Genomic DNA, 26,858 nt, shown 5'->3' on the forward strand with positions numbered 1-26,858 from the left:
TTATTCATTTAGAAGAGGTCAGGATTTCTGATTTATAAAGCTGTTCCCTGAAATCCGAATGGCCAACAGACACATGAAAAAATGTTCAGGACCACTAGCTGTCAGGGAAATGCAAATCAAAACCACAAGGAGGCCTCACCTCATTCCATTAGAATGGCCCTTATACAGAAATCAACAAACAACAAATGCTAGAGAGGATGTGGTGAAAAAGGTACCCTAATCCACTATTGGTGGGAATGCAAGCTGGCAAAGCCACTATGGAAGGCAGTATGGAAATACCTCAGAAATCTGAATATCGACCTACCATATGACCCAGCCATCCCACTCCTGGGAATCCACCAAGGGAAATTAAATAACTAAACAAAAGAGCTATCTGCATCTCCATGTTGTTTATTGCAGCTCAGTTCACAATAGCCAAGACATGGAACCAACCCAAGACTGGATAAAGAGATTATGGGATAGGTATACTATGGAACACTACACAGCAATAAAAAATGAAATCCCGTCATTTGCAACAAAATGGATCAATCTGGAAAACTTCATACTTAGTGAAGTAAGCCAGCCCCAAAGTGACAAATGCTATGTGTTCTCCCTGATCTGTGATAACCAATAGAGCACCCAAAATGAAAGCTATAGAAGTGAAACTGACACTTTGAGAAGCAATGGCTCTTCATACTATATGTTGAACTCTTAGAGTTAATCATACATATATGAAGTCAGTTGAAAATAGATCTCAGTAAAAAATAAGAGGGGGAATAATAGAGGGAGGAGGAAGTCTGTAACTATAAAGCTATATAGTTCTGCATACAGTCCTACTGACTTACCTCCAAGGGTACAGTTTAAAAACTTGTCATGGGGGGTGAGCCATTGTATTCCATAAACTGTACTTTGGAAATTTATATTTACTAAAAAAAAAAAAAAAAAAAAAAAAAAAAAAAAAAAAACTTGTCATGGGACTCCAAATCCCATTAAAATTGGGGTAAAATGCCATCTTAATTGTTAAAGTTATATTAAGTGTTAAAATGAACATATAGATAGGATTAAGTGTTAAACATCATATAAATAGCATCAAGTGCCTGCAATAATAATAGATAGAATTAAAAAGGAGGGAATGTCCAACATGGGAAGCAGTCCACACAGCAGACTCCAGAAAGACAATTGCTTTAAGTAACACCCTGACCTCAGAATCAGCCCCTAGGGCACTCAGATATGGCCGAAATGTCCATGAGAGCATTTCAGACAGGGAAAGCCAAGACATCGTGGCAAAAAAAATAAAAAATAAAAATAAATAAATCCTACATGAAGGATCTCTGTGAGTGAGACCCCAGTGGCAAGAAGGAACCACCAAAGAAGGATGTATTCTCTGAGAATTAACTGCAAAACTTATTCTTAACATTAATTTATATGTTGTGTGTGTGTAAGGGGGTGCAAACTGTTAAAATCCCTACTTAGTACAGAGTTGTCTTCTGTATATAAAGTTAACTAAAAATGAATCTAATGAAGAATGGGATGGGAGAGAGAGTAAGAGGTGGGGTGGGAGGGCAGGTATGGGGGAAGAGCCACTATATTTCTAAAGTTGTACCTATGAAATTTGCATTAATTAAACAAAAGATTTTTAAAAAATGATGTTCCCTATTTATGTTGTTGTAGGAAGATTTATTTTTTTCTCTGCATGTGTGTGTAACTCTGCCTCTCCAATAAACTTTAAAAATCAAAACTAGGTTAGGGAGATACCACAAGAAATTCAAATTCATTTTGATACAAACTCAAGAAAAAAGTTCTGTATCATTACAATGTTAATAATAGGTCTATAAACATAATGTACAACATGTTCATGCTGAATCTGAATGCTGAGCTGATTCATAATGTCTTGGATACTCTTAGAATAAGGAAGTGTCTTAACCTCTCTAACCCTGAATTTACTTATATTGAGAGTAAAACTAATAACGGAGCCAATCATTAGAGTGGCCGGGAGAATTAAGTGCACAAATGCTCGATAATCTACATGGCAAGCGCTCTCCAGGGAAACAATTAGTGGTTGCTATTATTACATTTTGCAATGCTCCATTTTGGGTATATGCATCTTTGCACTTACCACTTACTTTTCTACCAAACACTAACATTTAGACCTCCCTCGATGACCATAGAGCACCGCACAAACCAGCGGCCTGCAGGACGAGCCAGGGTCCTGAGATGGGTCCTGACAGTCCTTGGCCACACTGGTTGCCTGACGACCCCGGCCTCCCCCAAGGGTGCTGGCGTGGAGCTAGGGGCGGAGAGGCGCCCGCCTCCCACTGCCGCCAGGGGCGCTGGGCAGCCGGGCAGCGACCGTGTCGCAAAATCGTCGCAAAAGCGTCCGCTCTTGGCGGCTCCAGGCCACCTGTGTAAGCGGAGCGTGCTGGGGCTAGGGAGCTGGTATGGAGGTGGCGGCAAGCGAAGTTTCGCGGGATTGCGGTGACTCCACGGAGAAGCGGCTGGCCGGTGCCCAAGACTGCTGAACTCCCGCCGCCTCAGGGGCCATGCTGGCCTCACGCGTGGCGCGCGGCTCGTGGGCGGCCCTGCGCGGCGGTGCCGCCTGGGCGCCGGGGGTGCGGCCGAGCAAGGGGCGCGCCCGCGGGGCCCTGCTGCCGCCCGCGCCCTGCTGCCTAGGCTGCCTAGCGGAGCGCTGGTGGCTGCGCCCGGCCGCGCTCAGCCTGCGGTTGCTGGGGGCCAGCCCGCGGAACCACTGCTCCGGGACGGGGAAGGCGGCCTCCGGGGCCGCGGCCGGAGGAGGCGCCGCCGCCGAGGCCTCGAGCAGCCGGTGGGGCCCGGCCGGCGCCGCCAGCCTGGTACGTACCCCGAAGGCGGCGGGGGGCCGGCCTTGGGCTGGGGTCGCCGGCCCTGCGGGGCTCGGCTTTGGACGCAGTAACGTGCTCTGGTCCCGTCTGCTTCAGAACTTTGAAACCAGTTCCCCGAGAGAAATTCCAGGCAGGTCATTCTGTCGGGCGACAGCTGGTTCCACCTGCGTTCTGGGTGGCCACGCACTCTCCCCGCACCGGTTACTAGAGCGGCCTCTGCGTTGGTAAAAATAGCCCTCGCCTGGCCTATTAAAAGCCTAGTTTTATTTTTCTGAAGCGAATCCCGGATCCTTGGAGCAGGTCTGTGGGAATTTTCAGAAAAGTATCCATGCCCTTGTGTTTGCTTGTGCAGATTTGGCCCGCCATCGTTTGACCTTTGCTAACTTTAACGCATTATAGGACGGAGAGTAATTAAATAGGTCGTAACAAAAGGTGTCTTAACCTCTATAGAAAAAAAAGTTAAGTAGTCGTGAGATAACGGAAGGAAACACTTGTCCACGCACCTGTTGAAATACCGCCCAGGCAGAAGACCCCAGAGCATGAGTGTGGGTGAGCTTTTGATGTCATGTTAGCAGCACTCATGCAATTATTACATCTTCAATTGTTATGTCTTCACTGAGCCCGTGTACTGCTTTCATCAGTTGTACAGCATGGGTTGAGGTGGCCGCATCCCGGCAGGGGTCTCAACTCCACAAGTAGCTGGAGCATGTTGGGGTTTGCCTGCTGGACACTTTGACGTTGCCATATCCTGGCTGGAAGCCTTCCCAGAACGGCAGTAGTTGGTCGAGTATGCCACAGGTTATCTGGTTGGGTAATCTGAGATTAGCTCTCCTAACATTAATTTAGAAATTTTGACAAATGTAACCATTAGAAATGAATGAGGGACCTGCCTGCAACAGAAATACTTTGTGTGGTGCTGAAAAGAACCCCTTACCTGTTCCAGCAACATCCGGGACTGTTTGTTAATTGACCAGATGGAATGATTGGTGGTTTGCAACTCTTTATATTTTTGCCCTGTGGATCTAAGAACAACTTTGGGGTTCTCCCTTCTGATTTTGTTGTTGTTGTTAATCCTCTTCCTCCCCTCAGCATTTCTGTGAGTTGCTGGAACATTGAATCTTGTCTTTGTGACTTGTTCTGTACTCTGAGAGTTCTGTGGACTCTCAAACACCCTCTAATCTTTGAACTTGAAATTGGGATATATTCCAAGAATGTTTTCATTTAGTTGTGCGAGGTGATGTGCTTTCCCTAAAAAATGCCGGAGTGGAGGTTTATATTGCTTCTTGTTTGATGATTGTTTCTTACAGAATTTAAAGTTTTGCTATAGCTTTCAATTGACAGTATTCTGCCACTTAATGCCAACAGCCACGCTGTTACCCCTCGAAGCTGAGATGCTTTCCTGGTAGGTTCTGTAGATAAACACAGATTCACCCTCTTTAGAGAATGCCTTTTCTTACAGGGTGATTAGTGGTATTGTAAAAGGTGTCTTCTCCCCTCCCCCATGCATTTTAAAACCAAAATTTAGGTTCAGGCATGTTGATGACTGATTAAGAAAGAAGTTAAGTAAGGTTATTCCTTGTGAAGACAAGGCCCCATGGGGGTGGAACTGGAGGTCTTGGAGGAAAAGGCCCACAGGCTTTAGAGAAGGCATTTCCTTGGAGCTATTTCTGTACACGGTTCTGCACTGTTGTGCAAGGTGTCTTCCGCAGAGGCGATTTAAAGTGGAATACCCTGGCTGGCGCCGCGGCTCACTAGGCTAATCCTCCACCTAGTGTCGCCAGCACATCGGGTTCTAGTCCCAGTCAGGGTGCTGGATTCTGTCCCGGTTGCCCCTCTTCCAGGCCAGCTCTCTGCTGTGGCCTGGGGAGGCAGTGGAGGATGGCCCAAGTGCTTGGGCCCTGCACCCCATGGGAGACCAGGAGAAGCACCTGGCTCCTGGCTTTGGATCAGCGTGGTGCACCGGCCACAGCTCGCCAGCCGCAGCGGCCATTAGGGGGTGAACCAACGGCAAAGGAAGACCTTTCTCTCTGTCTCTCTCACTGTCCACTTTGCCTGTCAAAAAAAAAAAAAAAAAAAAAAAAAGTGGAACACCCTGTTGCCAGTCAGATTCTGTCTGGCAAAGCAGGGATGGATTCCTTCAGACCAGCTGTCTCAGAGCCCTTTGTTAGTGCCCACGTCAGCAGCCTGGCTCCGTGTGAAGCTTCAAGGAATGGGGGCTCCACCATGGCGCCGTGAAACCCGAGCGTCTGCTCCGGATTCTGATGTTTCTGTGGTTGTTTTGAACAGATTTACAAGGTTTCTCTTTATTTTCAAAAATCTCAGTCTACTTCTGTCTCCATTTCCTTTCAGCAAGTCTCAGTGCAAGTGGCTGGCGCCACGGCTCACTAGGCTAATCCTCCGCCTTGCGGCGCCGGCACACCGGGTTCTAGTCCCGGTCGGGGTGCCGGATTCTGTCCCAGTTGCCCCTCTTCCAGGCCAGCTCTCTGCTGTGGCCAGGGAGTGCAGTGGAGGATGGCCCAAGTGCTTGGGCCCTGCACCCCATGGGAGACCAGGAGAAGCACCTGGCTCCTGCCATCGGATCAGCGCGGTGTGCCGGCCGCGGTGGCCATTGGAGGGTGAACCAACGGCAAAGGAAGACCTTTCTCTCTGTCTCTCTCTCTCACTGTCCACTCTGCCTGTCAAAAAAAAAAAAAAAAAAAAAAAAAAGTCTCAGTGCAGAATTAAATCTGGGTATTTTTTTTTCTGCTCTTCATTTCTGCATAGACTGTGTACAGCATTTAGCATTTCTTTGATTGATAGATTGCAATTAGGCAGAGGTACTCTTAGTGTCTCAAGCCAACATGCGTGGGGTTGCAAATTTAACTTTTTTTCTGTAGGCTTCTAGACTCTTTATCCACTTACAAGGCATCTTCTGGAAGTTTTACTTGTAAAAGCAGAATGTTCAAAGTTCTAAATTCTTAGGATGAAGTTGTATATTGAAGGTTTAACTTATATGGTAGATAAGGCATATTTGTCTCTTTTCTTTCGTTTTAAGATTTATTTATTTGGAAGGCAGAGTTACAGAGAGAGAGAGATCCTCTATCCACTGGTTCAATCCCCAAATGGCCACAGTCTCCAGAGCTGGGCCAATCCCAAGCCAGGAGCCTGGAGCCTCCTTTGGCTTGATCTCCCACTTGAGTGCAGGGGCCCAAATACGTGGGCCATCTCCCACTGCTGTTCCAGGCATATTATCAGGGAACTGGATCAGAAGTGGAGCAACTGGGACTTAAACCTGCATCCATATAGGATGCCGATGCCGCAGGTGGCAGCTTTCCCCACTATGCCACAACGCTGGCCCTGTCTCTTCTTTCTTTAGGAAGAAAACCTACACTATGTCTGTTAAACCTTTTGGTCTGTGTTTGGGTACATGATACATCTTCATCTTCTGTATTCTTGTAAGATGATTTTAGAGAAATATCTATAAAAAGAACAGAATGGATTTAAAAATTCAAAGTTAAATTTGAAGTTTCTATAATTTCTGACCCTATTTTTCTAACCTATACAATTAAAGTGTGAATTTATGGTGTTTCATTTACATTTCATTGTCTTTGTCTTTCAGTATGAAAACCCATGGACAATCCCAAATATGTTGTCAATGACGAGAATTGGCTTGGCTCCAGTTTTGGGCTATTTGATTATTGAAGAAGATTTTAATATCGCCCTAGGAGTTTTTGCTTTAGCTGGGCTAACTGATTTGGTAAGTTGTAAGTGTACGCTCTTCATTTTGCTCCCTTTCCAAATCCCAGGGTCACTACAACTAAGCAAAATAACCCAGTGTTAGTTAGCATGTCCTTGGAAGGACATTCTCAAGATGATTTTGACCTATTGTTTTGTGAAGCATGTGTAAGTAGCATCTGTGTGGGACTGGTTTTCTATTTATGACCTAAGAGAGGAAATAAAGGTTGTAGGGAGGCAGAAGAGGGACTGCTTTTTAATGTCTTCTTAATAGAAACACTCTGATCAGCAGCCAGAGTTGGTTTTCCTGTTGGAGTGGGGAGGCGGTGGCCTGGTTGTTATGACTGAGGGAACTATGCTGTGACCCAGGGAACTTGTAAAGACCAGAGCTTTGCTCAGGCTTAATGCTAGCAGATGGTCCCTGTGCCCCATTCTACATCCCTTAGCTGCCCTGCACAAGACTTCTCTGAGCTGGGCATTGAACCTCCTTGCTCCTTCCACTCCCCCAATAGACAGGGAACAAAGGAGAAAAGAGCTCCTTGATACCATTGTTGTGGGAGGGGAAGATTTATTTGGGTGACTTTAAATTAGAACTGGGAAAAAATTGGGACAGAAGGCCACATTCTGAGTTCCATCAGCCTTTGTGGACTGGCCAGCTATTATGTTGACATTATTTATCACCTACTTTGTTTCATAATGGATTTTAAATGGTGTATAAAACTATACATGCTACAAAAACAGTAGAGGGCAACAGGATGAAGGCAGAGCAAGAATTTGAAGTCAGGATAAAGTTAGAATGTATAGACACAAATAGATAAAATATGTTCTTTTACAAGGCTGGTCTGACATCCATGTGAGCCCCTAGACAGGCAGTAATAATTTGGTGCCTTTTCAAACTGATTTATGTTTGAAAAGCTTTGTTCAAAATTTACTTAAAATTTATTTTAGGTAAACTTTGCATGGTGTCTTTCTCTGTAATACCAGCTGTTCCTTTTTAGGTTCATAGAAACAGTATCCCACCCACCCAGTAATAGTAACATTGGTAAGCAAGAGGTTGGAGGGCTAACAAAAAGAGAGCATTTGTATTGCTCTGTGGCACTTCCAAATGTATGTCAGTCACAGCCTCCAGATTGGCTCTCGCCTATCTTCCTCCAGAGCTTAGCTGCTGTTGGTCACCATCTCTCCCCATTCTAACAGTCTTTCGCCTTTTCTGTAACCCCTGCTTTTCTCTCTGAAGCCTGAAGGCTTCCACTCAGTATGATCTCAAGTCCCTCAAAGACTATCATATCGATAATGACAGACAGGATTAGTTTCAGTTACTGGATTCATGTTTTTTTTATCTGTATGCTAGTTTTTCACCCCTCTCCTAGCTGCCACGTGAAATTGCAATATTCACTGAGTGGGAGAGAGACCTCATTAACATTTTTCTAAATACGTAAGATGATGTGTGTAGAAACCTGAATTAACTGGCACTACATTTCACATTTATTCCAGGGAGGTTTTGATGCTTCCAGATGGGTCACAGAGGAAGTGGCCAGTTAGGGAAATGACAAGGTCTGATGTGTGTCTTGTATATGGAGAATGTGATAGGAATGAACAGTAGAAGCAGAGCAACTGGTTGGGAGGGGGATGGGGTGGGTAGCTTGGACTGGAGTGGAGTTTGGAGTTGGAGAGAAGTGGATGAGTTTGGGAAAAGTTTTGAAAATAGTGTGGAGAAATCGATGGGTTGACCCAATGAGAGAAAGAAAAGTCTAATCTGAATGCTACGCTCTTTCTTTTTCTCTCCTTTCAAACCCCAAGAAAATGGAGGTACATTTTCTGTGGTGAACATCACTTGGAATAGGATAGAGATTAGGGAAAAATACCATGAATTCTGATGTCTGTCCACACAGAGGCACCAGTTGCACAATTGAGTGTAGTGGTGTGATGTTGGAGAAAGTCATGATTAGAGATGTGGATTTGAGAACCATCAGAGATAGGTGGCTGAGTTTGAGTGAAATCCCCTACGCTTAGGTAGAAGAGAGACAAGGGGTCAAAGAACTGAACCACAGGAAGACTCTAGGAAAGGAACTGAGAAGGAATAGTGGGCAAGGAACAAAGAAAGACAGTGCGGTGTCCCAGAGGTAAGTGAAGGAAGCACTGCGCTGACGTGGAGGCCACCCTCAAACTACAGAATTCACTGGTGACCTCCAAGCACTGTTTCTAGAGGGGTGGCCGTGATTGGAGTGGGCGGGTTGAAGAGCAGAGGTGAAGAGGTAACTGCAGTGGACATTGCTTTGAAGAAGCTTTGCTTTGTACAGGAATAGGGTCGAGGAAGGGTAGGTTTTTTTTTTTTTTTTTTAAGATTTATTTATCTATTTGAAAGTCAGAGTTACACAAAGAGAAGAGGGGCAGAGATAGAGAGATCTTCCATCTGCTGGTTTACTCCCCAATTGGCTGCAACAGCTAGAGCTGTACCGATCTGAAGCCAGGAGCCAGGAGCTTCCACTAGGTCTCCCACGTGGGTGCAGGGGCCCAAGCACTTGGAACATCTTCCACTGCTTTCCCAGGCCACAGCAGAGAGCTGGATCAGAAGTGGAGCAGCCGGGACTTGGACCAGCGCTCATATGGGATGCCAGCGCCCCAAGGAAGGGTAGTTTTAAAGACACGAAAGTACTTCAAACAATTCATGGAAAATGGAATTAGAAAAATTTATTTTGGTGCAAAAAATTTTTAAATATATGCATATAGGAGATCTTAAGAAAGAGTGCATGAAGACCCGGCGCCGCGGCTTAACAGGCTAATCCTCTGCCTAGCGGCGCCGGCACACCGGGTTCTAGTCCCGGTCAGGGCGCCGGATTCTGTCCCAGTTGCCCCTCTTCCAGGCCAGCTCTCTGCTGTGGCCAGGGAGTGCAGTGGAGGATGGCCCAAGTCCTTGGGCCCTGCACCTGCATGGGAGACCAGGAGAAGTACCTGGCTCCTGGCTTCGGATCAGCGCAGTGCGCCGGCCGCGGTGGCCATTGGAGGGTGAACCAACGGCAAAGGAAGACCTTTCTCTCTGTCTCTCTCTCTCACTGTCCACTCTGCCTGTCAAAAAAAAAAAAAAAAAAAAAGTGCATGAAGAATGCATATTATGGAAAACTTATGCATGGATTTCAGAAATTATTTTTGCAACGAAATAAACTTTTAATTTTTGTTGTTAAAAAAATTACTTATTTTATTTGAAAGGTAGAGAGAAAGAGAGAAATCATTTATCCGCTGGTTCATGCCCCAAATGCCCTCAGCAGCCGAGGCTGAAGCCAGGAGCCAGAATCTCAGTCTAGGTGTCGCAATGTTGGCAGGAACATCACTATTGTGCCGTCTCCTACTGCCTCCCAGGGTGTAGCAAGCTGGAAGCAGGGGTAGAGCTGGGACTTGAACCCAGGTACTCTGATACAGGATGTGGGTATCCCAAATGGGATGTGGGCATCCTAAGTGGTATCTTCACTGCTGTGCCAAATATGTGCCCCGATATCTATATCTATATCTATATCTGTATCTATATCTATATCTATATCTATATCTATATCTATATCTATATCTATATCTATATCTATTTTTGTAATTTGAAAAGCAGCGCTCCCATCCCCTGGTTTATTCCTCAACTTCAGTTAATTAAATGATCAGGCAGAAAGGAAGAGATTGATGATGCAGGCCACAGAGGGAAGAAGGGAGATAACTTCCAGAGCGTCAGAGGCTCGAGGTCAGAGAGCAGGGAAGATAGAGAGAACGTGAATGGAGATGGTTCAGTGGTGGGACTGTGAGGACATGATTTTTTTTCTTAAGGAAAATATAGGCTGTAGGAGAGAGAAAGGAGGTCTTGCAGTGAGAGCAGACAGTGTGAAAGCAGACGGTAAGTGCGTTGCCCGGCATGACAGAGTACCCACAGGAGATGTGTGGTCACAAATTTGAAGTGAGACCAGCCAGCCCGTTTATGTTTTTCTTGAGCAGTGTCAGGCACTTGGGTGCAGGCCTAGAGTACGCAAATGGTTGTGTTAGGCAGGGTTGAAGGAGAGCGGAGTGAGGCGTTAGAGATGTTTGCAAAGGGATGATGCTGTTGATGCCTTTGGAATCTAAGGTAAGGGGGCTTAGAGATGGCCGGTGCCGCGGCTCACTAGGCTAATCCTCCGCCTTGCAGCGCTGGCACACCGGGTTCTAGTCCCGATCGGGGTGCCAGATTCTGTCCCGGTTGCGCCTCTTCCAGGCCAGCTCTCTGCTGTGGCCAGGGAGGGCAGTGGAGGATGGCCCAAGTACTTGGGCCCTGCACCCCATGGGAGACCAGGAGAAGCACCTGGCTCCTGACATCGGATCAGCGCGATGCGCCGGCTACAGCACGCCTGCCGCGGCGGCCATTGGAGGGTGAACCAACGGCAAAAGGAAGACCTTTCTCTCTGTCTCTCTCTCTCTCACTATCCACTCTGCCTGTCAAAAAATAAAAAAAATAAATAAATATACTTATTATAAAAAAAAAAAAGGCTTAGAGGAATAGTGAGGACAAGAGGGCGATGTAGTGAAAGAGTGTACGATTAAGTTCTCTGAGATCAGAAACTGAACTGAAACCTGTGTCTTCCAAGGCCCCACCTCTTCTAGGCACTTTAGATTAGACAGCATTACCCCAAGCCTACTTAAGAAGAAAACAGAGGGAGTCAATTGCAATAGTAATAGCTAGTGACTGCCTTTTTTTTTTTTTTTGAGGTTTTACTCAATGCTGATCACTAAACGAGTATTAATCACATCATGTGCTGAAGACAGCCAACCCGGCTCTGTTTCACAGATGAGGAAACTGGGGCTTACGGAGGCCACATTCCTTGATGGAGGTCACACAGCTAGTCAGTGGCAGAGCCAGGGCTAGAACGAGTTGTGTTTCACTACAAAGACCAAGTTCTTAGGGTCCTGTGCTCCTGCTTTCTCCCGTAACCGTTTGGAATTGAGATGTGGAAGACTTACCATTTTGATGTATTAAAGTGTTCCATGTTTAATTACATCTAAATTAATTTTCTCTTTTCCCCTAGAAATAGGAATAGAAAACATGTTGAAGCTTGAAGTTAAGTGAGTAAATGCAGGTAGGGACTTGGGTCCAGCTGGCAGTATCTGTCTGTTTCATGTAGCTAGGCAGTTCTTGTTTCAGTCCATCTGGTGGCCCCATCTCTCTCTCAAGTTGGGCTGGAGATCTGGATTTTTATGGGAAGATTCAGGTGTTGGCAGAAGATTCAGGTGTTGGCAACTAATTATGGAGGCCCCGTTTGACTCATTATCTACTAGGTGGGACTCTGCTTCGGTAATTCATTTTTAATGACAGTAATAAAAAGAAGTAGTTTACCTAGGGAAGTATAAAGGATTGAGTTTTTAATTCAAGTACAGGCAATTCAGATTGGTCAGAGTATTACACAAAATAAATTGAAAAATAATGAATTTAAAGAGATTTGGTCCATGGTATGGATAGGGTTGTGAAAGTTTAGCATCCTGTAGTTAAAGAGTATGCTTGCAAGTGAAAGCAGCAATTTTGGCTGTAGTGAACTAGGCCAAGGCTCAAAAGATGGGGCTTCTGTCCAGGCTCTGTCATTCGTGCTTTCTGTAAGTTTTGTTTGGGTTCATATATTGTAAGTTTGTGTCTGGTTCATCCCCAAAAGGGACATTGTGAAAATACTGAGATATAACTAAAAGATCCTGAGAAGAAAAAGTACTATAGAAATGTGAAAATATTTTTTGACTGATTACCAATTTAAAAACTAAACATATAGTAGTGAAAGAATGAGGATGTTTGGGTATAAGACACAAGAGATTATATATTCTATGAAAGTGTAGTTGTTATTCTGGTATCTCTTAAGCGTCAAAATATCCACTCTGTTCCTATTATGACATTTATTAAAAAAAACTTTTATTTTCAGTTGGATGGATTTATTGCTCGAAACTGGGCCAATCAAAAATCAGCTTTGGGAAGTGCTCTTGATCCACTTGCTGATAAAATACTTATCAGTATCTTATATATTAGCTTGACCTATGCAGATCTTATTCCAGGTAAGAACGCCATCATGCGTATTTTTAAATAGCACAGGGAAGAATGGCATTAGCTTAGGATTTCTCTTTGGAGACAAATAACTTTGGTTTCAAAAATATATTTTTCAACTTTTAACTGTTACCCTGATTTTAAACTGTTGAACTGTTTTATTTATCAGACTGTTCTATTGTTAGAATTTATGTCCTTACTGTATTAGAATTAGCTGTTTTCTTAGTAATTTTCCTTTTAAGATTAAATTGAGCAACTATTTCACAGTGCCAATTCTTACTACTCTAGAATCTTTTGGTGCTATAGTATATATTTTTAGTGCCTAGCATTAAAAAAAATTTAAAGTTTTCCTAAGTCTATTATCTCTATTAAATACAGTTTAATCATAGTAAGGACTCTGAAATCCTTATTTAGACACTATTATACAATTTTAATATCATATATATATAGTCTGTGCATCGTCTGAATACTCTTAACAAAATTTTATAATCTTTTTGTAATTTGCATGCGTGCTTTTCTGGTTGTTCGTTTTAGTTTTAGCCATATTTCTCAATCAGTTGTTCTCCCTCAGAGCAGATTAAATTTTCTTTTTAAAAGTTAGAGATAGGCTCTGAGAACACAGAAGCCCTTGTGATCTTTCATTATGTTATTGGCATTTGGTAAGAAAAAGTGTAGTGGTGTTTCAGTCTCCTGTAGTCCCCTCAAGCTGGGGTTTCTTCTGCTCCTATACCTGTAGTCTTCTAAGTTTTCACACTAAATCAAAAAAATAAATTGGACACATGTTTGTACTTATGTGCTTCTTTGAAAGTGACAACTGAGGGGTGTGTGTGTGGATGGGAGGGGTGGTTAAAGGGGTGGGGATACTCCCATTTTAAAGAATAGAAATACTTTCAGAAAAAGACCTGGAATGCATCCTGTTCACATTATTCAAAATTCAGATGTATCTGTTGTGTTGTTTTGTGTTGTTCAGTTTGGGCCTGGTCGTTTACCTGTGGAACATGGGAATAATTTCCAGGCTTTTGGTATTACAAATAATATTACTGTGAGCCTTAGTTAAATAATTGGTGTGGACTGCTTTCCAAGCTGGGACTTCTCTTCACTGTTACTCTGAGTGGTTGCGTTTTTTCTTTTCTTGTTGGGTCTTTTTCTTCCCATGCTCCCATGTCTTGCTTTTTGTTAGCTACTCCTTTTGGTGGAGTGGATGCTCAGGGATTTTCTGTGAAAGGGTACAGCATGGCAGCAAGGGAGGTCTTGAGCATCTACAATATCTTCATGCTAACCTTTCACTTGACTCAAAGTTGAACTGGGTATTAGTTTTCAATTGCAAACCTTTTCCATTCAGAATTTTAAAGATCTTATCCCATAGACTTCCAGCTTCCATCTTGCTGTGAAGTCTCATTGCATTCTGATACCTTTTCCTTTATATGTGGCTCTGTTTTGTATTAGAAAGCATTGAAGATTCTTTTCCCTAGTTGTTTAAAAAAGCTTTCTTAAAAATTCATTTTCTAGTAGCTTGTATGGACACCTCATTATCCTAGCACTTTTTGTTAAAAAGTATGTTTTCCAGACTTATTCCAGTGTCACATAAATGGGTTCATTTCTGGGTTGTCTGGTTTTTTTTCTATTGATTTATCTGTCTTTGCAACAATACCACTCTTAGTATTGCTTTGCTAAAGGTCTTCATATCTGGTAGAACGAATCCTTCCACTTTGGATATTCTTAGCCCTTTCCATTTGGTATATACATTTTTTTTAAAGATTTTATTTATTTGAAGGATGGAGTTACAGAGAGAGAGAGGTAAAGAGAGAGAGAGTAGTCTTCCATCTGCTAGTTGACTCCCCAGATGGCCACAACGGTCGGAGCTGTGCCGATCCAAAGCCAGGAGCTTCTTCTGGGTCTCCCTCGTGGGTGCAGGGGCCCAAGGACTTGGGCCATCTTCCACTGCTTTCCCAGGCTACAGCAGAGAGCTGGATCGGAAGAGGAGCAGCCGGGACTAGAACCGGTGTCCATATGGGATGCCTGTGCTTCAGGCCAGGGCTTTAACCCGCTGTGCCACAGAGCCGGCCCTGGTATATACATTTTATAATCACCTTTTTCCAGAATCAGCAATTCTCTAGAAAAAAAAAAAATCTGTTGGGTTTTTGATGAGGGTTGCATTGAATTTATGGAACTATTTGGAAAAACTGACATTTTTATGATATCAGGTCTTCTGGTTCACAGATTCATGTATCTACTCTATTTTGGTGTCTTTAATGTCCCAAAAGTTTTCTAAGTTTTCTCCAGAGAGACAGTAAGCCTTTCTTCTTTAGATTTATTCCTGTATACTTGATAGTTCTTGATGCTTTTCTAAATGGTAGCTTTTAAAATTTCATTTTGTAATAACTGCTTGTTATTGATAATGCTAAAAATCAGTTGTTCTTAATGTTGAGTTTTGTCCAGCAAAACTAATTCTCACCCATAATATAAATATAAATTATGTTGCATTTTCTGTATCCTTAGTTATGTGTCTGTATGATTAATGATCTTTTCTAATCCTTTTACCTTTTTTTTTTTTAAGATTATTTATTTGAAAGGCAGAGTTACAGAAGCAGAGAGAGAGAGAGGAGAGAGGTCTTCCATCTGCTGGTTCACTCCCTAGATTGCCACAATGACCAAAGCTGGGCTGATCCAAAGCCAGGAGCCTAGAGTCTGTTTTTTCCCATCTCAGAGAAAGACTTTTTTTTTTTTTTTTTTTTTTTAATTTGTGTTTTTGACAGGTAGAGTGGATAGTGAGAGAGACAGAGAGAAAGGTCTTCCTTTTGCCGTTGGTTCACTCTCCAATGGCCGCCACAGCCGGCGTGCTGCGACCGGCGCACCGCGCTGATCTGAAGGCAGGAGCCAGGTGCTTCTCCTGGTCTCCCATGGGGTGCAGTGCCCTGCTGGAAGAGGGGCAACCAGGACAGAATCCGGCACCCTGACCGGGACTAGAACCCGGTATGCCAGCGCTGCAAGGTGGAGGATTAGCCTATTGAGCCGCGGCGCCGGCCAAGAGAAAGACTTTTAATATTTCACTGTGGATTATTCCTGGTTTTGTACATACTCCTTTTTTCAGGTTAAGTTCACTTCTGTTGGGAGTTTAAGACTTTCTGTCATAATTGAGTATTGAATTTTATCAAACTTTTTTCTTTGTGTGTTATGATTGAATAATTTTTCCCTTTAAGGAGTTAATGAATTGTAAATTACATTTTTGATTTTTTAAAAAAAAGATTTATTTATTTATTTTGAAATCTTTGCATGTAAATTCACCAGATTGACCTTGGAATACTTTTCTTTGAATAGCCTTGTTATGATTTTAGTATCAAATTTATAAGCTAGTCTCATAAAACAAATTAGGGGCTGCTTTTTTTTCCTATTCTTGAGAGATGTTTGTGAGATTCCAATTATTTTGACTTCAAATGTTTTGTAGAATTTGTTGAAGCCATTGAAACCTGGAGTTTTCTTTGGGAAAAAGTTTCAAAATAAGTCATTGATTTTTTTTTTAAGGTTTATTTTTTATTTATTTGAAAGACAAAGTTGCAGAGAGAGGTAGAGACAAAAATAGAGAGATCTTCCATCCTCTGGCTCACTCCCCAAATGGCTGTGATGGCCAGAGCTGGGCTGATCTGAAGCCAGGAGCCAGGAGTTTCTTCTGGGTCTTCCACGTGGGTACAGGGACCCAAGGACTTGGACCATCCTCCACTGGTTTCCCAGGCACGTGAGCAGGGAGCTGGATTGGAAGTGGAGCAGCCAGGGCTTGAAAAAGCGCTCATTCGTGTTGCTGGCCCTGCAGGCTGGGACTTTGACCTACTGCACCACAGTGCCATCCTGATTGATTTTAGTTGTTACAGGATGATTCAGGTTTAATGATCTGACCGTTTTGTAAGTTGTGATGTTTTTTCTAGGAACTTGTCCATTTCTTTTACGTTTTTTAAACATACTTATAGTGCTCTCATTGACTTTTTAAAATTATTTCATTGGGTTTTTTTATTTTATTTATTTGAGAGACAGAGAAGAGAGTGCTCCCATCTGCTAATTTCATTCCCCTGTGCCCGTAGTGACTGAGTCAAGGCCAGAGCCAGAAGCCAGGAACCATGCAGTTCTCCCACATGGGTGGCAGGAACCCAGTTACTTGAGCCATCACTGATGTCTCCCGGGCACTCCCGTATGGAATATGGGCATCTTTATTTTTATTTTTTAAAATGTTATTTATGTTTATTTCTTGGAAAGACAAAGGGAGGGTTGGCGCCGTGGCGTAGCAGGTAAAGCTGCCGCCTACAGTGTTGGCATCCCATATGGATGCTGGTTCGAGTCCTGGCTGCCCCACTTCTGATCCAGCTCTCTGCTGTGGCCTGGAAAAGTAGTAGAAGATGGCCCAAGTCCTTGGGCCCCTGCACCCGCGTGGGAGACCCAAAAGAAAGAGACCCTGGCTCCTGGCTTTGGATCAGCTCAGCTCTGACCGTTGAGGCCAGTTGAGGAGTGAACCAGTGGATGAAGACCTCTCTCTCTCTCCCTCTTTCTCTTTCTCTCTGCCTCTCCTTCTCTCTCTGTGTAACTCTGACTTTCAAATAAGTAAATCTTTAGAAAAATAAGTAAATCTTAAAAAAAGATTCATTTATTTATTTGAAAGGCAGAGGTACAGAGAAACAGAGCAGAGAGAGAAAGAGGTCTTCCATCCAATGGTTCATTCCCCAAATGGCTGCAACGGCCAGAGCTGCACAGATCGGAAGCCAGGAGCTAAGAGCTTTCTCCGGATCTCCCACACGGGTGCAGGAGCTTAAGCACTTGGGCCATCTTCCACTGCTTCCCCAGGCCATTGCAGAGAGCTGGATTGGAAGTGGAGCAATCAGTGGCGTCTACATGGGATGCCGGCACTGCAAGCAGCGACTTTACCCGCTATGCCACAGCGCCGGCCCCCAGGCGTTTAAATTTTCTGTTTATTTACTGACCATTTCCCCCACTTTTGGTCTGCAGTCCTCTGTCAGTTACTGAGAGAACGAGTTAAAATTTCCTACTGTATGTCTAGTTTTCCATTTTTTTTCCTTTGTAGTTCTGATTTTGCTTTGCATGTTTTGAAGTCATGTTGTTAAGTACATATAAGTTGGAATTGTATCTTCTTGGTGAATTGAATGCTTGCTATTATAAAGCAACCCACCAAACTGTTAGAGTGGGTGTTCTGAGTCCAGAGATGCTAATCGCTTGAGCACAGTGCTGGGCTGGAGTCTGATGTGCTGCCCCAAGTATAGTGTGTGAGTTCTGTGGATCCTACATCCTTGCATATGTGTGGTGGTGTTTTTTCCTCCCATGTTTACTATTCATGGATTTTAATTTGCATGAGTTTGCTGTATTTTAAGAGTGATTGTTGTCAGATTTTGCCAGCTAGTGATTGCTGTGGAAAAAGTGCTTTACAGGTTAAAAAAAAAAGTACTAAAAATCATGATATGCTATTTTCTTGCTTGACTAATAGAGTATTTGCTGCAAATGCCATGGCTTGAGTATATGAGCATTTTCTCTTTGGAATTGTGTTGTCACCCACGAATAAGCCAAGGTTCAATACTTGTATCATCTACAGCCACGGTATAAATTTTAAATCTGCAGTTATTGAGATTTTGTTTGCAGAGCCAGTAGAATGTTAATATGGGAGAAGACCATAAGTACAGGCCCAAATAATTCATAAGAGCGTTTTGGAGGCTTTATGGAAGAGGTGTCTATGAGCCTTTTATTTTAGTAATTGAGACAATTTGAACTGAGTGGACTTAAGAGTTTAGTTTCCCTTTAAAACAAGAGGGGGATTAAAAAACCATCAAAGATACAGATTCCTGGTTAAAACTTCCTGCAGTGCAGAAGGGTATAAAGCCAGTTCTCTGGCCCTCCCGTTCTCATTCAGTAACATTGCAGATGTCCCTTGGGTACCCACCAGACATAGCCTTCTGTGGCTCTGGGTCCCTGCTGTAAAGTCTGAGGCATACAGATGGAGCATCCCTAGTTGAAATCATGAACTTTGCAAGTGTCAACATAGGATGTTCAAAAAGTTTCAGATTTTGGATTTTGAGGTTAGGGATGCTCAGTTGGTAGTATCTGTGCAAATATTAAACCTAAAACGCTCAACCATTTTGGGTAATGGATATTGAACTTGGAATAAAACTGTTGACAAGTTGAATTCATTGAATGATTAAATAGGAAGAAAAATAGCAGTTTCCTGGGTAGGAGTTAGCTAGCGAAGAATGGAAGAATTCGTGTTGTACATATAGCAAAGTTGTACATATAGCAAAGAGAAGAAAGTGGCAGAAGCCAGCCATTAATGCTCCTGAGACTGAAGAGGAGTTTGGCTCCCTGGGTGTCCTCAGCTTTTTTGTCTGTCTTTGCATCTAATTCTAATGAGCATGGTCAGTGATCTGTTCCACACTCACCAAACGAAGAAGTAACAAAGAAGCTGGAGATGGTGAACTGAGTGTGGGAACTGTAGGTGTATAGCTTAAAAGCAGAAGCAAGGAAGAAATGAGATGTGAGGATCAGCATTCTGAAAGGCAGGCATAGACTCCCAAAGCCATGGTCTGAACTTGCTTTAAGGACAGCTTAAAAAGAGAATAAAACGGGTGTTTTCGTGAAGAACCCTAAACCATCCATAAGTGTTTATTATAAAATTTTTCTTACGAGGAATACCAATTCATGTTATAATGGCTGAATGAAGCTTTATTGTATTTATAATGTCTGTTAGTAGTTTCCAAAATCCTAAAGTTATTTTCTATTTGATTTTCAGTTCCACTTACTTATTTGATAATTTCAAGAGATGTAATGTTGATTGCTGCTGTTTTTTATGTCCGATATCGAACTCTTCCAACACCGGTGAGTTTGTTTTGAAAAAAGAAATTCTTTTAGTGTTACTAAGACCTCAGGCAAAAAAAAAATATTTTTAAGTAAAGATCCTCTCTTTTGTATGCTGTTTCAATTTATGGGAATAATTTATGGCAATTTAAAAAGTTCATTTACCAGGAATTAAAAAAAGTAACCATGTTGCTATTTGACCACCCACTCCTGTGAGACCCAGACCTGTTAGCCCCATTGCTGGCAGGAAAATGTTAGAGGGGTTTGTACCTACTCAAGCCATGTTGTCATCTACGTTGGCCTCTATAAGGGATTGTCTAGAAGTGCTTTTTTACAATCACAGTGTGATTTGCTTGCTTAATTGTTCATTGGTTCTATAAATATCTGAGCACATAAACACAACATAATAACTTCTTTTGGTTACCAATCCCCATGGAAATAGGTCAGTATTTTACTATTTTTGTTTTTTCATTCATAAAGTTGATTTTCAATAGCCTGTGTATGCTTCATGAAGACTGTAGATACTGCTCACACAGTGGAATAAAGAAGATGCATATTAGTAGTTTAGCTGGCTAGGGCCACACTACAGTAAGCGCTCAGTGACTGCCACCTGCGTGTAATAACTACTTGTTTGTTTTTGGCTTGAACAACAAGTTGAATACTCTTTTTTTTTTTTTTTTTTTTTTTGTATCCTCTGACAGCGAACGCTAGCTAAGTATTTCAATCCTTGCTATGCCACTGCTAGGTTAAAACCAACATTCATCAGCAAGGTAAGAGACATAAAACATCCTTTTAAGTTATTCCTTTGTGAATTTTTATAAACCTCAGTCAAAAGCAGCTGAAAATGAGACAGATTTAAATGTATTGACTAGAGGGGTTAGCGAATGGGGTCAGGCAGACAACTTTAAGTCCCAATTATTTTGTTCACCAAGCTTTTCAACCCTTTGTAAAGCACTGTGCTTTACTTAGTGGTTTGAGAGTTTGAGCCTCTGAGGTAATAGAGGCATGGAAGGTGAAGAGGTTGGGATGTAATTACTTTCTGAATGAGATGAAAAGGGATGATGAAGAGCCCCTCATGGGTTCACTGCCTCCCGCACAGTGGGGAAAACACTGGATAATAAGATCCTTTCATTTTCAAGATTGACTGCTAAGTGGAAAGGTATGAGAGAAAGTTCTGCTCACTGATAAACAACTGCTGCTGTCAATTGTCCATTCTGTTTTCCTGAGCCTCTTCAGGGTAATAATTGTAGAACATTATACAAAAAGGATGCTGTTAATGGCTCTGAACCCATATTTGTTTTTCAAGTAGCTCTGATAAGTTTCTGAAGTCATTGTTTTGTCTCATTCCTTACGACAGCTCTAACAGGGTAGGGAGGCTGGTCATCTTCAGGACAGACTACCAGGGAAAGACTTTCACTTACATACACAGGGTTTTTTGGCTTGTATGAAATACAGTAATTTGAGTATAACAGTACCCAGAAAGTGGATTATTGAAATGGTACTGGAACAGATGCCTTAAGCAAAGCCCTGTTCTTGTAGGAAGACAAAATTTCAGACAAAATTTATTATTTTTGAAAATCAAGTCAAATCTTTGTTCTTTAGGTACAGAATGAGTGTGCTAGAACAGAGATGCTTCCCTGTGCACATCCCCTCCTGTTTGACACCTGGCAGATTCTCACAGCATACTTCCACACCAAGTGTTATTTCTAGTTGTGTTTTCTTTTCTCTCCTGTGCTTTCAGGGTAGAGCATCCTACTCATTTCCTGCAGAGAGGCTCTTTCATGAGGTGAATGCATTGCAATGTGCTCACCTCATAGGCTCTGACAGGTAGGCAGGTGAGAGAAGCACTGGATGAGGCACTGGCAAATCGGGGTTGCGGGCTTGGTCCTGTTGTCTGCTGTGACTGCAGGCGAGCCACATAACTCATTATCTTTTTTCTTATGAAGAGGTAACTCAATTATTTATGTTGTCATAGGGCTGTTTTAAAAGACAGTTGGAGAAAAGGCAAAGAATTTTGTGACATGATTGAACTGTTTGGAAGTCCAAGGGCAGCTGTGCAGACAGATGACTCAGTTGGTGAAGGTGGTGCTTCTGTGTGTTCCCGCCTGCAGATGTCAGCCTCTGCGGCAGGGATGTTGCCTGCCCCAGCATCAAGCATACTGACGATGTGCTGTGTCACAGTGTCATAGGCTCTGCCCTGTCTGGCAGACTTGAAACAGGCTCCATTTGCCACTTGTTGGCACTATTCATCTGTAACTCTTTTTTGTTTTGTTTTTGTTTGTTTGGTTTTTTTAGGTAAACACAGCAGTCCAGTTAATCTTGGTGGCAGCTTCTTTGGCAGCTCCAGTGTTCAATTATGCTGACAGCATTTACCTTCAGATGCTTTGGTAAGCTACCTTTGGAATTACTCTCTGAGAATGTCCACGAAATGGCTTTTTGGGACAATCCTAGCGTTAGCTTGTTCTCCAAGTGTTTATTGGGCACCAACTAGATAAAGTGGTGGCTGTATTGTGTGGTTGGTAGACACCATTCGTAAGAGGGTTACTTAGTATCAAGTGTGGGATTTAGAAGTAGTTTCATGCAAAGTAAAAGGATGAGAGGCACTGATCATGTGTTAAGGTTTCAGAGAAGGAAAAGAAACTTCCAGGTAGAAAGGAGAAGGAGAGCTTCAGAGAGTAAGTGACACTTGAGCCAGGAGGTGTAGGTGGATTTTGTACAGGCAGAGACAGGGGAGGCCATGAGGTGCAGACCCTGTGCACTGTCAGAGTACAGGAGAGTGGGAGAGAAAGTGAGCCCAGCCTAGTGAAGGGGGAGGGGTGGTGGGAGGGAGACCTGGAGGAAGGAATTTGAATTGTTTTGCCAATTGCTTATTTATAGTCTTGAAAATGTGTCAGATGCAAACTTCCAGAGTTCAAAATGCGCCTATGTAAGTGCACATTCATTCTGATTTATCTTACATCTTCTGATGTAGGAAAAATGCTTTTTGAATACTGGTGTATTAGTAGGAGTTTTTTCTTTCTTGAATGAATTACATCCATAATACAACCTCTCTGCTTTTCTTTTTTGTTTCTTTCTTCTTCTTCTTTTTTGTAAATTATTATTTAAAAGGCAGGGAGAGAGACAGATCTTCCATCTGCTGGTTCACTTCCCAAGTGCTGGCAATGGCCGGGGGCTGGGCCAGGCTGAAACCAGGAGCCTAGGACTTAGTCCAGGCCTCCAAGTAGGTGTCAAGAACCCAAGTACTTGAGCCATCAGTTCAACCTCCCAGAGTACACAGCAGCAGGAAGCTGGAATCAGAAACAGAGCTAGAACTTGAACCCAGGCACTCAGCTAACGGGAGAAGGCATGCCAGGAGGCTCAGCTGCTGCAGCAAAGGCCTGCTCCGGTTTTGTTTCTTTCAGGTGATGCAAGGGCTTAAAACATTTGCAAAAGCCGTCTGAGTATGGGAACTGTCTGGGTCTTTACCATTTTTCTCCAGTCCTTTTACAATCATCTTGCCTGTTCAACACTATTTTTTTTTATCAACTTGCCTTTATTGAGTCTAAATTTTGCATCCAGCTTAGTTTTCAATAATAACAGTTATTCAAACATGTATGTTTTACTGGTTTATCTGTGAGTTTAGAATATCAAACTGGCATGGATAGATTTGGAATCAAACAAAAATGAGTATTGATGATTCTGCCTCACCTGGTGGAAACAGAAGCGATTGGTCCATGGAAAATTTAAAACAGTTTTTTTTTTTTTTTTTTTTTTTTTAATTAGAAACACATAGCACAAAACAAGTTAGCCCTTGCTAAAGGTACTCAGTAAGAACATGGAGGTAGTGTTATTTCCAGGTAATTGCCACACACATTCTCTCTTTATTCTGACAGTTTACAGAGATGGAAACAGAATTAAAACAGAAGCCATGTGTCCGTGAAAAGTCACCTGCTGGTCACGAGCATTCAGCGTGCCCCAGGCATTGCTCGTGTCACACCAAGGATCTGGTTACTCTGGCAGTCCACTTAAGGAAAAGCCAGAAGAGACAGCGGAATCCATTTAAAACGACTCGTCGAGCCCTAGAGCTCACACAGGCTGCAGGAAATAGAGTTTGATACTCTAGGCTGCATGTGGAAAGGGCACATGGGCTTTAGAAGGAAGCCAGGCACAAACGCAGTTCTGGCGCAGTCCCTGAGCAGGTTCTGTGGGGGTCCATTCCCTCATCTGTAGGATGAAATTGAGAATAAACTTAGAACGTAACAGCTAGACTAATGTCGAGTATGACAGCTTCTAGTGTTGTCATTAATTTTTAGAACTCATTAACTAGATTAATTTCTTGTCTTATGGGGCCATTGGGGCCAGCGTTGTGGCATAGCAGGTAAAGTTGCCTCCGCCTGCAATGCCAACATCCCATATGGGCACCAGTTCATGTCCCAGCTGCTCCACTTCCAATCTAGCTCCTTGTAATGGCCTGGGAAAAGCAGCAGAAAAATGTCCCAAGTACTTGGGCCCCTGCTACCCACATGGGAGACCCAGATAAGGCTCCTCGCTCTCAGCTTCAGCCTACCTCAGCCCTGGCTGTTGGCAGCCACTCGGGGAGTGAACCAGCAGATGGAAGAGCACTGTCTGTGGATTTGACTTTCAAATAAATATGCTGGGGCTGGCACTGTGGCTTTGCAGGTTAAGCTGGTACCTGCAGCATTGGCATCCCATATGGGCACCAGTTCAACTCCTGGCTGCTCCACTTCCAATCCAGTTCTTTGCTAATGTGCCTGGGAAAGCAGCGGAGGACAGCCCAAGTGCTTGGGCCTCTGCACCCAAGTGGGAGACCTGCATGGAGTTCCAGAATCCCAGCTTCAGCTTGGCTCAGTGCTGACTGTTGCAGCCGTTTGGAGAGTGAACCAACAGATGGACAATTTCTCTGTGTCTCTGCCTCTCCCTCTCTGAACTCTCCCTTTCAAATAAAATAAACCTTTAAAAAAAAACAAGGGCCAGCGCCGTGGCTCACTTGGTTAATCCTCCGCCTGCGGCGCCTGCATCCTATATGGGCACCAGGTTCTAGTTTCGGTTGCTCCTCTTCCAGTCCAGCTCTCTGCTGTGGCCCGAGAGGGCAGTGGAGGATGGCCCAAGTGCTTGGGCCCCTACACTCGCTTGGGAGACTAGGAAGAAACACCTGGATCCTAGCTTCGGATCGGTGCAGTGCCAGCCGTAGCTGCCATTTGGGGAGTGAACCAACGGAAGGAAGACCTTTCTCTCTGTCTCTCCCTCTCACTGTCTGTAACTCTACCTGTCAAATTAAAAAAATAATAAATAAATAAATGAGTATATCTTTAAAAGAAAAGTTATTTATATTCTTTTATTTAAACAAATTATACCACATAGCCTTTTATCTTTAAGTAGATCTTTAACATGTGTACTTTATGATGCTGTTACTGTATTTTTAGATTTGACAACAAATTTTATTTTTCCCTTCCGTAAAAGGTGTTTTACAGCTTTCACCACTGCTGCATCAGCGTACAGTTACTATCATTACGGTCGGAAAACTGTTCAGGTGATAAAAGGGCGATGAACGTCATCCAGCACGATGAGCAGGGAGGCAGTAGACGTCCTTGGCTGCAGGGCCCGTGGAAATCTACAGTGGTTTTGGTGTTCAGCTCCAAAAGGACTTGTCGGAACAAACCATGTCCTCAACATTTAAGTAATTCGCATTGAAAATAAGCTTGATCATGGGCAAATGCAGAATTTCCAATGTATTTTTAAATACAAATAAAACTATAATTTAGAATTTTTAATCTTAGGTTTCTTGATTAATTTATAGGAGATAATTATTCTGATTATCGTCAGTCTTTTTTTGATAGGTTTTTTAGAAACTTGATCCAGAGAATGGAAACAGAAGAACTGACTCTTTAAGTAGAATTTGATTGCCCACCAAGCACTAGGGAATTTCCCTGGTTTAAACATATATCCTACGTAACTTGGCTGTCCACTTTCACATTCGATTCTTAGATCCATGTACCCACCAGCAGTTCATGTATTTGATATTTGATCGTTTAGGAGAACGAGAATAGTTAGCTGTGAATGAAATAAAGTTATAAGGTGATTTAAAATACAGTAAGTTTTGCAAATAAGATGAGCAAACAAAATTGAGGTATTGAAGTTCGTGTTCAGCAGTCTTCCAGCCTCTCAGGTGCCTAATCGTGTGTACGGCAGGAAGACAAGGAACAAAGGCAGCTGAAGCGAGAACACGTCCGTTACCTCTGCCTCTTCCCCGGCATCTGACATAGCCATGTTTGTAAGACATTGGAACCTGTACCCAAATGTCATGTAAATAATATGAAAACTGTATATTTTTCAAAGGTTTTTTAAAATTTAAGGAATCATCTTTTGTTAAGATATTAAAAGAATAAAAGCTGGGAAAAAAGTTATGTTTGATTTGTTTTGTAGCATATTGATCTTCTATTGTGTAACTTTTGTGATTTGTAAGGTCCATTCGGATATATCACTTGCCCTTAGATTCTGCAAATAGTTGGTCTGAGGGGTCAGCCAACCTTGTGGTGCAGTGGGTTAAGCCACTGCTTGCAGTGCCATATTAGAGCAACCGTTCCAGTCCCAGATGCTCTGCCTACGATCTAGCTCACTGATAATGTGCCTGGGAAAGCAGCAGAAGATGGCCCAAGTACTTGGTTCCCTGCCACCATGTGGGGGACCCAGATGAAGTACTTGGCTTTGGCCTGACCCAGCCCCGATCATTGCAGCCATTTGGGGAGTGAACCAGTGGTTGGACGATAATCTCTCTTTCTTCTTTCTCTGCCTTTTTCTACCTCAACCCTTAGAAAAATGATCCAGGGGTTGGCATTTGGTGTTGCTGTGGATTCGTTCTAAGAGGAAGAGTGCGGTGGGGGCAAGAGGTGTGGAGTCACCACACAGACACCGGGAGTCAGGTGAAAGCGGGCCAGAGACGAGCAGCCTACAGACTCGTTTATTTCAGTTGGTATAACAGCTTATATAGCCAAGGCAGCCAATCCGGTCAAGGGGTGGTTTATGCCCTAACCATTCACTGCCTGTTGCCAGGCAGGCTCTTTTGCCAGGTGGGTTCCGAAGCCATTCCTGCGTAACTGACACTCGCGTGCGTGCGCCATCTTGGCATGGCCTTCTCATTCCACCAGAGTTTGGCACATGGGGTAAGATGCCTCTTGGGATGTCTGCATACCATATTGGAGGGCCTGGGTTCAGGTTCTGTCTCTACTCAATTCCAGCTTTCTACTGATGCACATCTTGGGATGCAACAGATGATGGGTCAGGAAGTTGGGTCCGTACCTAGACTGAGTTCCAGGCTTCAGCCTAGACCAGCCCTGGCTGTTAGGGTCAATTGGAGGATGAATCAAGTGTTCAAGTCCCAGGCTTTTGGGTACTGAATTGTTATAAAGTACATTAAGTTTATAGTTGGAATTAAATTAAGCATA

General features: G+C 43.2%; 1 protein-coding gene and 1 long non-coding RNA gene across 11 annotated transcripts in view; one reads left to right on the plus strand and one right to left on the minus strand.

The window, feature by feature from the left end:
• LOC138844329 (uncharacterized) overlaps window positions 1-3,370 on the minus strand; it is a 22,848-nt gene extending 19,478 nt beyond the window's left edge. Inside the window, exon 1 of the long non-coding RNA XR_011379988.1 lies at window positions 3,341-3,370. This is a non-coding gene — a long non-coding RNA (uncharacterized lncRNA). The remainder of the gene's footprint in view (window positions 1-3,340) is intronic.
• Window positions 2,354-25,820, plus strand: CRLS1 (cardiolipin synthase 1). 10 transcript variants are annotated; one of them, XM_051846195.2, is made up of 9 exons: window positions 3,500-3,624; window positions 4,145-4,239; window positions 6,436-6,573; window positions 12,458-12,587; window positions 19,352-19,437; window positions 20,118-20,186; window positions 21,712-21,803; window positions 22,294-22,342; window positions 24,877-25,820. In XM_051846195.2, exons 3-9 carry the CDS (start codon window positions 6,463-6,465, stop codon window positions 25,105-25,107), a joined length of 768 nt encoding a protein of 255 aa, XP_051702155.1. In that variant the 5' UTR covers window positions 3,500-3,624; window positions 4,145-4,239; window positions 6,436-6,462; the 3' UTR covers window positions 25,108-25,820. The 10 variants fall into 10 exon arrangements, with proteins under 10 accessions (XP_051702153.1, XP_051702149.1, XP_051702148.1 ...); XM_051846188.2 differs by lacking the exons at window positions 3,500-3,624; window positions 4,145-4,239 and adding an exon at window positions 2,358-2,828; XM_051846194.2 differs by lacking the exon at window positions 4,145-4,239 and having other exon boundaries at window positions 3,485-3,624.
• Window positions 25,821-26,858: the final 1,038 nt, after the last annotated feature.

This window comes from Oryctolagus cuniculus, chromosome 11, assembly GCF_964237555.1.
Source record: "Oryctolagus cuniculus chromosome 11, mOryCun1.1, whole genome shotgun sequence".
NCBI classification, from domain to species: Eukaryota; Metazoa; Chordata; class Mammalia; order Lagomorpha; family Leporidae; genus Oryctolagus; species Oryctolagus cuniculus.